General features: G+C 39.1%; 1 protein-coding gene across 1 annotated transcript in view; it reads right to left on the bottom strand.

Moving 5' to 3' along the window:
* The window catches only part of DNAH14 (dynein axonemal heavy chain 14), a 334,274-nt gene that overhangs the window by 39,600 nt on the left and 278,751 nt on the right, over nucleotides 1–15,923 (bottom strand). Inside the window, 5 exon segments of the mRNA XM_072989973.2 lie at nucleotides 3,210–3,391; nucleotides 3,524–3,723; nucleotides 6,093–6,290; nucleotides 13,817–14,044; nucleotides 15,562–15,664. Of these exon segments, the coding sequence (XP_072846074.2) occupies nucleotides 3,210–3,391; nucleotides 3,524–3,723; nucleotides 6,093–6,290; nucleotides 13,817–14,044; nucleotides 15,562–15,664 (911 nt within the window).

The raw sequence follows: 15,923 nt of genomic DNA, 5'->3' as shown, positions 1-15,923 counted from the left end.
ATATATATATATATATTGTGAAATCCTATAGGAATGCTGAATTTTGCAGGGACTCTGGAAAATAATTCTAAAATATAGAGGTGACAACATTAAAGGATGGTTTCCCAGTATATTCAAGCCAGACAGTTTGAAACTTACAAATGTAACCTATATGGCATAATAGTTGGAATCTTTAGAAGAACAGTTCCAGACAACTTTAACTGGTGCAGGGGTTCAATGCCATGTAGGACTTTAAATGTAATAATCAAAACCTTGGTTTTAACCCCCAAAATGACTTGCAGCCAATGGAGCTGGTACAAATTAGTTGTCAAAAGATCATGATGTAAGGTACTTACTAATAGGCTAGTAAACACATGTACCAGCTGTAGCTTCCAAGTTGTCTTCAAGAGTATCCCAATATAGAGTTAATTAAAATAGTTTAATCTTGAGATTAGTATGGGTTAGTATCAGCCTGTTTTGAAACTCCCAAATGCAACCTATATGGCATAACTCCATGAACAGGATTTCAGCCAGCTTATGTCTACCAGGAGAGAGTAAAATACATGTGTTTTTGGCCTCAGATATAGGAATGGGCTGTAGCTTTAAAAGAGATTTATAATTCATTAATTTTTCCCCCTGATGTTCAACTTGTTTGAACAAAATATATTTTATATGAAATGGGCCAGGTAAATTGTTTTTAGTTGTACAAAGGAATTGTTGTACAGATATCCAGATGACACAATTGGCACCTTGATGTGTGTTTGACAATGAACACTGCATGGTTTACCTTAGGAACCTCATTGGTTCCTAGATTGCTAGCTATGAAGTCAAGTAGTGGCAAAAGACCAAAAACAATATAACTGTATTCATGTCCCTATAGCCTAAACTAAGAATCAAAATTCTAAATACCATATTTTTCCATCTATAAGATGCTATTTTTTCCTAAAATTATTACATTAAAAAGTGAAGGGCATCTTTTACATGGAAGTAAGCTGAGATAGCTGAGGAGAGCACATACCTTGCCTCTGTAAACGGGCTTCAGTCACAAGGCTTAGCTCACTACAGTCAGGAGACTTCCTCCAATCATGAGTCTTATGGAACTGATGTCAGCTGATCCTGAACAAACCAATTGGAACACGCCTCCTTGGAGGTGGGGTCTGTAGGTTCAGATTCAACAGAGACTCAAAATATCCGATGTTCTGAGCCCAGAGGCTAAACCCTCAAAGCTAAGTATTCTATTAATTCTTGGGTTAGAAAATTGGGAGGGCATCTTATAAATGGGTGGTGGTGTTATAAACGGAAAAATATGGTAAGTATTTATCCACACAAGACAAAACAATTTTAGCATACAACTCTTGGAAAGTAGTATCTTTTTTTACTTATGCATGTATGTACTTATGTTGAGAAAAATTAGGAAAAGGCCATGTGGTCCTCAAGATTCTCCAAATCCAAGAGTTATATGCCATCAAGTTGAAATCATCTTATAGTGCCCCTGTCAGGATTTTTAAGGTTAATATGGTATTGTGAGTGGTTTTACCAGTTCCATTGCCCCAGTGAGTTTTCATGGCCAAATGGGGAATTGGACCTTGTTTTCCAGAGTCCGAGTCTGTCACTCTATCCACTATACCACACTGAGTACTTAATTACTCTGTAATCATCCCTCCTCTGTAGCCACACATTGTCTGTTTCTGAAACACAGTTCCTGGGTGGAATATTCCAACCATGCTGCCAGAGGTGAGTCTTGAGACCATGCCCCCAGGGGTAGTTTGCAGTTCTAATTTGAACTCACTTCAAGCAGATGTAGCACAGACATCTGCCATGAACTCAGGGAATTTTTAGGGCCTGTCCAGATGGTGTAACTTAGAGCAGTCTGATTTGCACTTTAAAGGTTCTTATCTTCAATGTGATCTATTTTGTTTTTCACTTGAGCGATCCTTCCATTAGCACTGACATTCACACCAGAGGTATTTATTCTCCTGTGAGATCCACACACATCTTTGTATTGCTAGTTTATTCATGAGCAAAGTTTACCCAGTTTACTTGTGAGTAAAGAGGCAGCAGCCAAGGACAGCAGTGGCATGAAGACTATACATTGGGGTAAAGCTTGGAGACAGAAGGCAGGCAACCCTCCCCCTTTTCTTGCTATTCTCCCAAGCTGGGGCTCTGCTGGGACTGTGCAACCTTACGGAGGCGGAGCCCATGGAGTCGACATAGCCCCTTTCCCCACCTTTTCATGCAGCCATAATTAAGCAGGCCACAGTGACTTTCTTTTAGAATCATTTAATTAATTAATTGTTATAAATTTCTTTAGAACTTGTTATCCTTATGTTGTAAGCCGCCTAGAGTGGTCAAAATAACTAGATAGGCAGGGTATAAATAAATAAATAAATAAATAAATAAATAAATAAATAAATAAATAAATAAATAAATAAATAAAAATTTGTTGTTAAAGTGGCAAATTGAAACAGAAATGCTTCAATCTAGTGTGGTATTAGAATTGGGCTGTGTCAGTTAAGGAACTTTTTTAAAAAAAAAGATGCAAATAGAGGAAGGGTTTCTCTATCCTTGCTTTTAATGTCACAACCCACCTAATACGTCATAGGATAGTCACCTCAGATACTTCCACCCACCTCAGATACTTCCATCCAATTTTCTAACCCTAGGTCCATTTGGGTGTGAAATAACCATCTTCATAGGCTACATGATGAAATAATTAGGAGTGTGTTTAATTGTGCCACTATTCCAGAAAGGTGCAAAACAGCTTTTAAAGGGGCTGGATGGATCAATCTAAGTAGAAACACATGTGAATGTCATACTTTTGTTCAAATGAAACCATACCAACAGTGATCTGTATGCCCATCTGGACGGCCCTTATTTACAGTTTTTCTGCACTATCCATAAATATTGGTTCATAAAACTGAAGAATTAGAATTTTATCTACAAAAGCTGGCTGTTGGTTCAATTTTCTAGTGGTCTAATAAAGGTATTGTCTATTCTTGCATTTATATTTATGTTATACATCAGTGGTTCTTAACCTTTGTTACTTGGATGTTTTTGAACTGCAACTCCCAGAAACCCCAGCCAGCACAGTTGGTGGTGAAGGCTTCTGGGAGTTGCAGTCCAAAACTCCTGAGTAACCCAAGGTTAAGAACCAGTGTTATACATTATACTTTGTTTATCACCAGATTAAGTTCATTCTCACGTTAAATTATCTGGACTACAGTTCTGACCTTCTGTAGCTTTCACAAGTGCTGCCCAAACAGGGCCTGCTTTGAAGCTTGCAAATGAATCTCTTTTAGTTCTGCTATCTTCAATTTCAGAGACTTGTTCTGTATCTTCTACAGTCAATGGTAATTTTATTAGAATATCAGATGCTATTTCTAGCACTATTTCATCCTGACTCTTTCTACCACTAGGAGAAAGGAAAAAAGAAACAGATATGAAATTACCAGTACAGTACAAAATTTACAGTACATTCATAAATTGCCTTTAATCATACTTAATATTCTCGATTCTTAATATTCAAGAAACAAAAGAAAGTGACCTGACAATGAGGGTGTCTGTGCTAACTGCTGGCTGGATACTGACAACTGAATGTAGAAATAACTCTGCTTGAGTTTTTAAGTATGCTCTTTCAGCACAGTGATGCATTCCAAAAAGCTCAGGTGAATCAGCCTCTGGAAGAGAACGTATATAGGCTCTACAGTCTCTTAAAGTATCTGTTTCAGAGATGGGTCGATATACCTGAAAAATGACAGATGGATTTTATTGTTTCTTTATAAAACAAAACAAAACAAAACATTAAAAATACAAAACCACAAAAATACAGTAGCACCTTAAAGATGTATTTCAGTGCGAGCGTTCGTTGATTACAATCCACTTCTTTGTCACAAGTTTATGTACAGTATAGTATTAACACAAAATGATGAATTTTGAGAATGCTAAATACATAAACACTCCAGCTGTTTCTACAGCAATATGTGAAATATTCTGACCATATCATGCTCTGAGCATTGCTCCAAATGAATAATGAATAGAACAGGGATATAGACTGTGATCAGCGTTCTCTCTGTCTGTACTTGTCTTGCAGCAATACTCTCAAACAATGAGAACCCCAACAACTGGGGGGGGCAGATGTGAAACCATGGTCTCAGAATCCACTCCCCCCACCTTCTCATTCTCTCTCTCTCTCTCAAAAAACAACAATAACAACAACAACAACAACACTGAAAGCTCTCAATTATACAGTGGTGCCTTGACTTACGAATGCCTTGACCTATGAACATTTTGACTTATGAACTGCTCCATTCTCAAAATTTTGCTTTGATGTGCAAATGGAAAAATGCAGGGAAAAGGGGCGGGAGATTCAAATATACTAACTGTTGATGGCGAAGAGGCTGCTGCTTTGTAGTTCTTTCACCTAAGGGTTCAGGAAAGGGATGTGGTGGCGGAAGCGGGAGTGGCCCAGTGCTGGGAGGCAGGAGCCCGGGAAATTCAAATGGTCTCCCGGCCGGGCTCTACCTTCCAGCGCTGGGTCTGTCCCTGCTGCTTGCTTCCCAGCCAGCTGGGAAGTGAACAGTGGGGACGGACCCAGCGCCAGGAGGCGAGGACCCATCCTGGACAGGCGGTGGTGGCAGAGCCCAGGCCAGGCAGTGGTGGAAACATGGGAGGCCTCCCAGACGCCTCCCACCAAGGGTGGTCGGAGTGGCAGTGGAGCCCGGGAGGCTGAGCACGGCCAGGAGGCTTCAGAGGAGGCTTCATGGTGAGGTAAGGTGCTTTTTGCATTTTAAAAACTGTTTTGGGTGGCTTTTTCAAGGTGGGATTGGGCTGGTGGGGTTATGTTTATTTATTTATTTTTTTTGCAGCCCCAGGGGCTTGCAGTGTTTTATTTTTTTTGTTTTGTTTTGTTTTTTGGTATTTTTTTGAAATGCTGGAATGGATTAATTCCGTTCCCATGCATTTCAATGGGAAATGGTGCTTTGACTTACGAACGTTTTGATTTACGAACACCATTCCGTTACGGATTAAGTTCATAAATCAAGTCACCACTGTATCTCATTAGTTAAAACCAGGAATGTTGCTGGAGTGCAACCGCTATCATCTCTTACCATAGGCTATGCTGATGAGTTTGCAGTCCTACGTTTGAAGGGCTGCATCTTTCCCTTCCCTACTTTAACCCGAGTTTCCAAAATTCAAAGATAGCCATTGTTCCATGACTGCTTTTGCTTTTTTCTTCTTTTGGCCCTGTGTCTTGATTTCCAGAATGAAGTTACAGTAGGTAACTAGGACTCTGCTCTACAGAGCTCATTTAAAATGGATCAACATGGGGGAACATCAGGGTCAAAATGTTCAAAGTGCCCAAAGTGGCTATAATATTAATGGTGCTGGAGGAATCCACACCTACTAAAGTTCTGTAATAGAAAACTACAGTTCTGTAATGGAGAACTACACTAGTAGACATTTTCCGTGTTTTCTTTTTAATTCTAAAAAAGAAGCAGAGGGGAGAAATGTGAGCACAAGGCCAAGTTCAAGCCTTGCTATCCCTCATGCAGGCAGCAGTATGTAACAGTTTCCTGTTCAGTCTAAATTAGTCCTATATATATAGAATGATAAGAGTTTGAATGTACCTTGAGATTATCCAATTTTGCCTTTCATCAGTATACCACCTACAATGCAGTTATAGCCTCTAGGGCAACAGAGTATCAGTTTAATTCATCTTGTCTGTTAACAAATTACAAAATACAGTGATGCCTCGCAAGACGAATGCCTCGCGCAATGAAAAACTCACAAGACGAAAGTGTTTTCAGATTTTTTTGTTGACTCGCAAGACAAATTTTTCTATGTTCGTGCTTTGCAAGATGATTTGTTTGCATTTTTTTGTTTGGGTTTCAGTGCATTCCTATGGGAAACTGCGCTTCGCAAAACGAAATTTTCACAATACAAAATGACTTGTGGAACAAATTATTTTCATGTTGCATCACTGTACTGTTTACTCCCCACTCCCCAAAATAATTATTTCTTCTTCAGACTTCACCTCTCCATCTCTTTCAAACTTTAAAGATACATGCTATTAAAGCAACTGTGATGCTGAAGAAAATAAATAATTCTCATACCCAGTCTACAGAATATGCAAAATCTTCTTGTAGCACAGAAGGGTTGTAAAAATTGTCCAAAAGGCTAAGCAAGCACCGGCGATCCCAGCTATCAGTTACACGGCCCCCGTATGCTACTTCTCCTGTCAAATAACGTAGAGCTGCCCAGGAGATCTTCTTTTGTTTCTCAAGAAGCATCTCAAGTATCTGGATGGAAATCTTGGAAAGAAAAGGTCATCAGTATTCTTTCTCCCCATTCTTTCTTTCTTTCTTTTTTCCCAAGAAGGCAAGACACGGAATCAAAACAACAACAGCCAGGATATGAATTTAGCATGCTTAATATGACTTTAGATTTGCATCTCTTGAATACCAGTGTCTTCTGTCATTCAAAACTGAGTGGAGTTCAAAAGCAATCAATGGGGTGGAAAGAGTGCATCCTGATTAAAGTGGTTGAAGGAAGTTAAAATCATAACAGGCACATCCATGCATAAAACAGTAACTTGGATCCCAGACTATATGACAAAACTCTGCGTGTAAATTATTTTCTAACCAATCCTGCTGCTATAGTTACATACCATTCATTGTCTTCTGGGGCAGATCTATATGAAATTCAGTTCCTATACCAGTTCTAATTAAGGACTCTCAACCTTAAATATTTTCCCACCCTCCTCTGAATTTTAACAATGCTTGAAGCATTAATTTGTGATAAATAGACTGTTTCACAGAATTCTAGGAGTCATTCTTCTTCATTTCTGTTGCTAGACCAAAACTTCGAAAAACATTTGGTTTGCTTTGTTTCCCACTTGACTGTTCTAGTCACCTACAATTACAGGTGTGTCTAGTTTTGGTGTGTGATCAATTTCCTCTTGGATGTTTGTGTAGAAGCTTTCAGTTTTATCTTCTTTATCTGTAGATGGAGCATAGACTTGAATTATGGTTATGTTGTTTTTCCAGAAGTCGGAGGGATATTATCAGGTCAGACTTTCCTAACTGCCTGTGCTACATCTTGCATCAGTGTTAGAGCTGCTCCATTTTTGTCATTTCCAAAGTAAAACCTTTTGCAGTGGTGTGACTGAAAATATCCCATTCCAATCCACTGTAGTTCACTGATACCAAGCGCTGCAATGTTTGTATGTTCATTTCTTTTCTGCTTTCCAATTTACCTTGATTCAAGCTTCTCACTTTCCATATTCAAATTGTGTTTGTTGTGCAGCATCAGACTTTCTTTTCACTTCTATGCATTTCAACCACTAGTCATCCTTTCGGCTTTAAACTAATTGCATAATTAAAACAATGCTATTTGTTAATAACTTGTTTGTTAACAAATTTGTTATCTGCTCTTCCCCAGTAGCTGCTTTTCAACCTGGGGACTCATCTTTCAGCACTATCTCTTGTTTTATTTAAGGCTGTTTCATCATAGGGTTGTCAAAGTAAGAAAAGTTCAGTAGTGGTTTATCATAGCCTTCTTCTGCACAGTACTAACAAAAGTTACCTTGAATGTCACTGCCATTGTCTGTGAAAGATCTCCTACCAGCACTGCCTTCAGCTACTGCCCAGTAGCTGTCCTCCAGAATTCTCTCCACCCTCATCACCATTGGAACTATCCATTCTCTTCTACTGAAGCAATTACTCCTGAATAGGGTAGACACATCTTAGCCTGGTGGCTCAGTTGTGAACATTGCACCTTGCATGACCCTGCTAGAAGTCCAAGGTTGTAATAAGTCTATCCCCCTGATGACATTGCTGTCTGCTTCTCTGACACACAAACCCTCTCATCATGTTAATCTATGTATCCAAGAAGGGAATATATACATTAGAGTTCACAAAAGAGAGGAGATGCAATAATTAAACTTGTAGGTAAGGGGACCATACCATACAGACAGAGCTGAGCTCCTTAAATACTGTCTCCACCTTCTCAACAACATTAATCTCTATAGTGTTGATGGCTAGGGATGTAGATGTCGCCACTATTATTGGAGGAATGGTTTTTAACAGGCTCAAATAAGTCTCAGTAGAGGCAATAAAGAATGTGCAGAAAAGTAAAGGGAACAGGATATGTCAGAAAAACAATCTACTTGGCTTGCCTTTCTGTTTGGTAGGTATGGTGATATTTTTCCTGTGAGAAACACAATAAAGGCAGACAGAGAATGAGAAATAAAACTTTGTGAGAATTTTCTTTTTAAACAACTGGAATCCTTAAGGAGGAGGGAAAAAGAGAAAGGCTCAAGAAATCTATGAAAAAGAAAATGTCTCAATAGCGAAGGCAAAGACTGCTGCGCTCAGAAGTCTGTCCTGATCTATGGCAGAGAAAAACTGGGTGAGGAGGTATGTGTGTATCAGATATAAATGCCTTTCCTTATTTGCTAACCCCTGCCTTGCCTGGAAAGCAAGAAAAGATTAACCCTGGTTGGCTCCTTTCTGGAGACCAAGAATTCCATATATACAGTAGCAGTGAGCTCTGGACACCACAGAGCACTATACTATGGAGATAAGGAAACAAAATTAAAACAATCATGAAAAGAAAGTGTGAACAGTTGCATTTCAAAGGGGAGCTAGAAAGTTGTAACAGAGAAAGAAAGTCAGGCGGAAGTATATTCGTGTAATATATATCAGCATATAAAAATAATTCAGGTAGAGAACATATAAGCACTTTTTAACTATTGTATCTCACAGATATATGGAGAAGGGGGAGCATTGCTAGGCACAGTTAGAAAGTGGGTTGGATCAAGTAAGTATTGGAAGAATTTGGAATGTTCTTATTCCTCTTTTAGTACAGATAAAAGCAGTCTCTCCACTTCCCTTGGAAAAGGAAAAATAATAAGTCTAGATGCTTGGTTAACAAGGAAAAAAACTTTCACTTACAGTTAATGGCTTTTTTCTTTTATGCATATAGTGTACAGCCATAGCTCTACATGTATATCTTTAGAGAGCATAAGAGAGAAAAGAGTAAGGTGGCTAGCAAAGCAACAGGCAATCGAGGCATAGACAATAAATCTCAATTCAGTGGTAGATACAGAGAACACTCCTCATAGACAGCCAGTATGTGTGCAATATTGTGTTTTTCCAACAGTAAGTTCCTTTGATCAAGAGAAGGCCTCATTTAATCAGCAGAGCTTCCCCACTCTTTGAATGGGAGAGCAGGTGCTCTTGGTTAATTCTCTCACCTCCACATTCCTCCTGCAGTCCCATATAAACCCAAATTTGATGTAGAGATTTGGTGCAGCAAAACAGTGGGGGTTTGGGGCTGCAGAAGAAGTATCAACAAAGATTATCTTCCTCTCACTTTCTCCCTTCACGGATTGCTGCCTTGTCGTGGTGAAGGGGCTTGAGTAATTCAGAGAAGCTATGGGCTATGCCGTGCAGGAACACCCAAGACAGACAGGTCATAGTGGAAGTTCTGACTAAATGCCATCCACCTGGAGCAGGAACTGGCAAGCCACGCCAGTATCTTTGCCAAGAAAACCCCATGAAAAGAAACAAAAAGCTAAAAGATATAACGTTGGAAGATGGGCCCCTCAGGTCGGAAGGCGTCTAACATGCTACTGAGGAAGAGCAGAGGACAAGTATAAGTAGCTCCAGAGCTAATGAAGTAGTGGTTGGCCAAAGCCGAAAGGATGCTCAACTGTGGACGTGACGGGAAGTGAAAGGAAAGTCTGATGCTGCAAAGAAAAATACTGCATAGGAACCTGGAATGTAAGATCTATGAACCTTGGTAAGCTGGATGTATTCAAACAAGAGATGGCAAGAATAGACATTGACATCCCGGGTGTCAGTGAACCAAAGTGGATGGGAATGGGCGAATTTAGTTCTGACGATTATTATATCTACTATTGTGGACAAGAAGGACATGATGGTGCTGTGGGCTAAACCGCAGAAGCCTGTGCTGCAGGGTCAGAAGACCAGCAGTCGTAAGATCGAATCCACGCGATGGAGTGAGCTTCTGTCGCTTTGTCCCAGCTCCTCTAGTTTGAAAGCATGCAAATGCGAGTAGAAGAATAGGTACCATCTCGGTGGGAAGGTTAAACGGCGTTCCCTAGTCATGCTGGCCACGTGGCAATGGAAACTGTCTTCGGACAAGCGCTGACTCTACGGCTTGAAAAGCAGGATGAGCACCGCCCCCTAGAGCTGGACACGACTGCACTAAAAATGTCAAGGGGAACCTTTACCTTTACCTATTGTGGACAAGAATCCCGTAGAAGAAATGGAGTAGCTCTCAAAGTCAGCAAAAGAATGGGAAATGCTGTACTGGGATATAATCTCAAAATGATAGAATGATTTCAAAACAAAGCCAATGCAGACCTTTCAACATCACAGTAATCCAAGTTTATACACCAACCACCAATGCTGAAGAGGCTGAAATTGACCAATTCTATCAAGACTTACAACATCTTCTAAAACTGACACCAAAGAAAGATGTTCTTGTCAGTATAGGGGACTGGAATACTAAAGTAGGGAGTCAAGAGATAAAAGGAACAACAGGAAAGTTTGGGCTTGGAGTTCAAAACAAAGCAGGGCAAAGGCTAATAGAGTTTTGTCAAGAGAACAACCTGGTCATCACAAACACTCTTTCCCAACAACACAAGATGCGACTCCACACATGGACATTACCAGATGGGCAATACCAAAATCAAATTGATTATGTTCTCTGCAGCCAAAGATGGAGAAGCTCTAAACTGTCAGCAAAAACAAGACCTGGAGCTGATTGTGGCTCTGATCCTCAGCTTCTTATACCAAAACTCAAGCTTAAATTGAAGAATGTAGGAAATACAACTGGACTAGTCAGGTATATACTAGTCAGGTATATGAATACACAGTGGAATTGAAGAACAGATTTAAGGAACTAGATTTGGTGAACAGAGTACCTGAAGAACTATGGATGGAGGCCCGTAATATTGTACAGGAGGCAGCAACAAAAACCATCCCAAAGAAAAGGAAATGCAAGAATGCAAAGTGGCTGTCCAACGAGGCCTTACAAATACCAGAGAAGAGAAGGGAAAAATGCAAGGGAGATAGGGAAAATTACAGAAAACTGAATGCAGACTTCCAAAGAAAAGCAAGGATAGACAAGAGGGCCTTAAATGAACAGTACAAAGAAATAGAGGGAAATAATAGAAAGGGTAAAACCAGAGGTCTGTTCAAGAAAATTGGAGATGTTAAAGGAACATTTTGTGCAAAGATGGACATGACAAAGGACAAAAATGGGAGGGACCTAGCAGAAGCAGAAGACATCAAGAAGAGGTGGCAAGAATACACAGAGGAATTACTGGATGTCCCAAACAAACCAGAAAGTGTGGCTGCTGACCTTGAGCCAGACATCCTGCAGAGTGAAGTCAAGTGGGCCTGAGAAAGCATGGCTAACAACAAGGCCAGTGGAGGTGATAGCATTCCAGTTGAACTATTTAAAATCGTAAAAGATGACGCTGTTAAGGTGCTACACTCAATATGACAGCAAGTTTGGAAAACTCAGCAGTGGCCAGAGGACTGGAAAAGATCAGTCTACATCCCAATCCCAAAGAAGGGCAATGCCAAAGAATGCCCCAACTACCGCACAATTGCACTCATTTCACACGCTAGCAAGGTTATTCTCAAAATCCTACAAGACAGGCTTCAGCAGTATGTAGACTGAGAACTCCCAGAACTACAAGTTGGATTTCAAAGGGGCAGAGGAACTGGAGACCAAATTGCTAACATGTGCTGGATTATGGAGAAAGCCAGAGAGTTCCAGAAAAACATCTACTTCTGCTTCATTGACTACGCAAAAGCCTTTGACTGTGTTGACCACAGCAAACTATGGCAAGTCCTTAAAGAAATGGAAGTGCCTGACCACCTTTTCTGTCTCCTGTGAAATCTATATGTGGGACAGGAAGCAACAGTTAGAACTGGATATGGAACAACTGATTGGTTCAAAATTGGAAAAGGAATACGACAAGGCTGTATATTGTCCCCTGGCATATTTAACTTATATGCAAAATACATCATGCGAAAGGCTGGACTAGAGGAATCCCAAGCCAAAAGTAAGATTGCCGGAAGAAATATCAACAACCTCTGATACGCAGATGATACCACTCTAATGGCAAAAAGTGAGGAGGCATTAAAGATGCTCTTAATAAGGGTTAAAGAGGAGAGTGCCAAAAATGGTCTGAATCTCAACATCAAAAAACTAAGATCATGGCCACTGATCCCATCCCCTCCTGGCAAATAGAAGGGGAAGATATGGAGGCAGTAACAGATTTTACTTTCCTGGGCTCCATGATCACTGCAGATGATGACAGCAGCCACGAAATTAAAAGATGCCTGCTTCATGGGAGGAAAGCGGTGACAAACCTAGACAACATCTTAAAAAGCAGAGATATTACCTTGCCAACAAAGGTCCACATAGTCAAAGCTATGGTTTTCCAGTAGTGATGTATGGAAGTGAAAGCTGGACCATAAAGAAAGCTGACCACGAAAGAATTGATGCTTATGATTTGTGGTGTTGGGAGAGGCTCTTGAGAGTCCCCTGGACTGCAAAGAGAACAAACCTATCCATTCTAAAGAAATCAACTCTGAGTGCTCACTGGAAGGACAGATCCTGAAGCTGAGGCTCCAATACTTTGGTCATCTGATGAGAAGAATCCCTGGAAAAGACCCTGATATTGGGAAAGTGTGAAGACAAGAGGAGAAGGGGACAAGAGAGAATGAGATGGTTGGACAGTGTCATCAAAGGTACCAACATGATAGACCAAGTGCATAAAGATCTAATGGAGATAAATCAGATGCACAAAATGGTTTCAGAGGGCACAAAAGATGGCAGAATGCTTATAGAGATAGAAACAAAAAGAGAAATAAGAGAGCTAATTACTTAGAAAGATGGAAAAGGGAAAAATTGGAAGGGGGGCCTTAATATTGAAAAGCATGTATATATCTAACTTTGGGAATTGTAAAGAAGCATATCCTTTATATTAAAAAGGAGAATTAAATTGAAATAAGGGAGCACTAACCAGGGTAAAGATGTAATATGGTGTTTTTTCTTTTTAGATAAATTAAACTAGATATAAGGTTGGGGCATGGATCTGGAGCTACTTTTATTAAGTATGTTATTAGAAGATCTTGAGAATATTGTTCATTATTAAAGTAATATTATAATAGTAGCCCATATTATATACTAAAATATGTACATGAATGGTTTGAATGTTTGAAAGATGTCTGGAATTTGGGGGGACAATTGGGAAGACACTGAGATGCAAAACAACCAAATAATTGTAAGCAAATCATGTAACATGATGTTTGATAAGCATAAATCGAATGTAGATATAGTGAAAAACTAATAAAATGTATTTTTAAAAAGCTGCCAACATGAATCTGACCCAACTCCAGCAGGCAGTGGAAGACAGGAGGGCCTGGCGTGCTCTGGTGCATGGGGTCACGAAGAGTAGGACACGACTAAATGACTAAACAACAACAACACTTTTCCCAATGAAGAATTCTAATGAGTTTTCTGTGGCACACAATGGACTGTGTGTGAAACTGATATTTGCATTATAAAAATGAGAAAATACACCTTTCAGGCTCCAGTTTGCTTCCTGTATTACTACAAAGGAGGCAACTGAATCTGAATTGATTTTGATATATGACTGGAAACAATCCACTGTAGACACAGACTGGGAAGATCATGACTTGAGACACCCCTTAGAGGAGAAATAAACATTTAGGATTCCACCATATGACACTATTTTAATATGTACCATAATCTTCTTTGATCTTACCTCTAGGTCTGAAGAGCTAAATTCATAAGGAATGTTCCAGCCCAAGGCTCCATATTTCTTTCTTTCATGGATTACAGCATTAAAGAAGCATAGACTAAATAGTAGCCTTTTCCATGATGGCCCACAGGTAGTCTTATTGAATACTGTTTCTGTTACTAGTCCAGTGCCTCTTAACCCAAATGTCTGAAGTAATGTTGCCTTTATTCCTTGGGGAGGTTCTATTACTATCTTTAGAAATAAGCAGATAATTTATGAATAAAATAAGTACTGTATAATTATTTATGCTTGTAATATATATAAATAAGTATATATTGATTTGATAAAATGTTATTATTAATTAAATCACTTAATTATAAATGCTTGTCATTTAATGGAAATTCACTGAAACCAATAGGCCTCTCTTATACTAAGGTGTATTGCAGGGATATGAGGCATGTCAGGTCCACTGAAATTGAGCAGATTTTAGATTTAAAATGTGATCTTTGTTACTTAGTAGACTTGTTCTAGTGATATCTATCCCATAATCACAGGGCACCTAATGTACATAGCCAGTCAACTGAAAATAAGAACATCTTGCTTTTCTGTAATGATTGTTTTTCACCTAGCCATTTGTATATTAAGCTATACATGCACCTGTGCAGAAGTCTTTCTTGGATCATTTTAGAGCTGAGCTTACCCCCTCATCCCAGCTTGCATATAATTAAAGGATATGATTCTCAACTCTTCAGTCAGTTCCCTTGCCCATCACAGCAGTAGTCTGGTACAGAAAAATACATGAGACTCACACCCTGAAGGGCATGGCCACTTGCTTTCTCAGAATTATGAAGGTATTTCATGGCCATAAAGGCTGAAAAAAGATTCAGTTTCTTCAGACTTTTCAGGAACTTCTTTAAAAAGAAAGAAAAGAAAAGGAAAGGAAAGGAAAGGAAAGGAAAGGAAAGGAAAGGAAAGGAAAGGAAAGGAAAGGAAGGAAGGAAAGAAAGAAAGAAAGAAAGAAAGAAAGAAAGAAAGAAAGAAAGAAAGAAAGAAAGAAAGAAAGAAAGAAAGAAAGAAAGAAAGAAAGAAAGAAAGAAAGAAAGAAAGAAAGAAAGAAAGAAAGAAAGAAAGAAATGCTAAACAGAAGCATGAAAAGCAGCAATGGATGCTTAAAAAAATCACAAAGCATTAGACCAGTCTCCTTCAAAAATTAAAAGAACCAAAGAGGTACTGTTACATTGATATATGCCGGATGGGATCTACAGTGACAAAAAATGTTTATTAGTTGAAGAGATCTCATTTCTGCAATTCACACACTTGCAAAACAGGTTTCTGCTGGCCGCAGTCTACAAAATCTTTAAGTAATAGTCTACAGGGTGATTGACAATTAACAAGATGAATTTCTTCAGCTTGAAATTTTTTTTATTTAATTTTTTCAGAAAGGACAAGAGGATGTCTGTAGCAATAGTCCAAGGAGAACTGACTGACGAGGTAACTACATCCTTCAGGAAGAGCTGGGGGAACAAACCTCTGCCAAAATTTTAAAGCTTAGAATGTTCTAAAAGATGTTTCTGCTTTACTGAATGCCACATATGTGTAATACACAGAAATTACAATTAAAAGCTACTTTCTCCTACTTGGGAAGCAGCTTATCCCTATCTGAGTGAGCCTACTCTAGTGCTACTTACTAAGCTAAGTGATACGATTTCAGCCACTCATTCCCAAAACATTTTAGTCACACCTCTTCTTGGGATTATTTGAAGTCTTACCTTCAGGCCCTTTCGCAAGATAGATACAGGAAAAGAAGTATCTGCTGTTGAACTCAACCAGAGTCTAAATTCTGCATCTATATTCTTTTCTCCTTTAGTAAACCTGTGGATAGAATCAAATTTGTAAATACACTAACATTATATTAAAAATAATTCTTGCAAGAGATTTGAAAAACATAGCATAACAAATGTATCTTTCCACCCTACACATTTCCAGACAGAACATTCTCCTGCTTTCTTTTCTACCCCTTTGTGCACAATACAGTTGGATTTGTATCTAAACTTCTCTTTGAAAACTCATTTCTCTCCTCTTGAAAAAAGCTGCTTCTCTAACAAGTTTTAAAGATATCAACTTTGTGTCA

The sequence above is a fragment of the Pogona vitticeps genome, chromosome 1, assembly GCF_051106095.1.
Source record: "Pogona vitticeps strain Pit_001003342236 chromosome 1, PviZW2.1, whole genome shotgun sequence".
Lineage (NCBI taxonomy): Eukaryota > Metazoa > Chordata > Lepidosauria > Squamata > Agamidae > Pogona > Pogona vitticeps.
The sequence above is the reverse complement of the archived record's forward strand: the minus strand, read 5'-3'. Positions and strand labels throughout refer to the sequence as shown.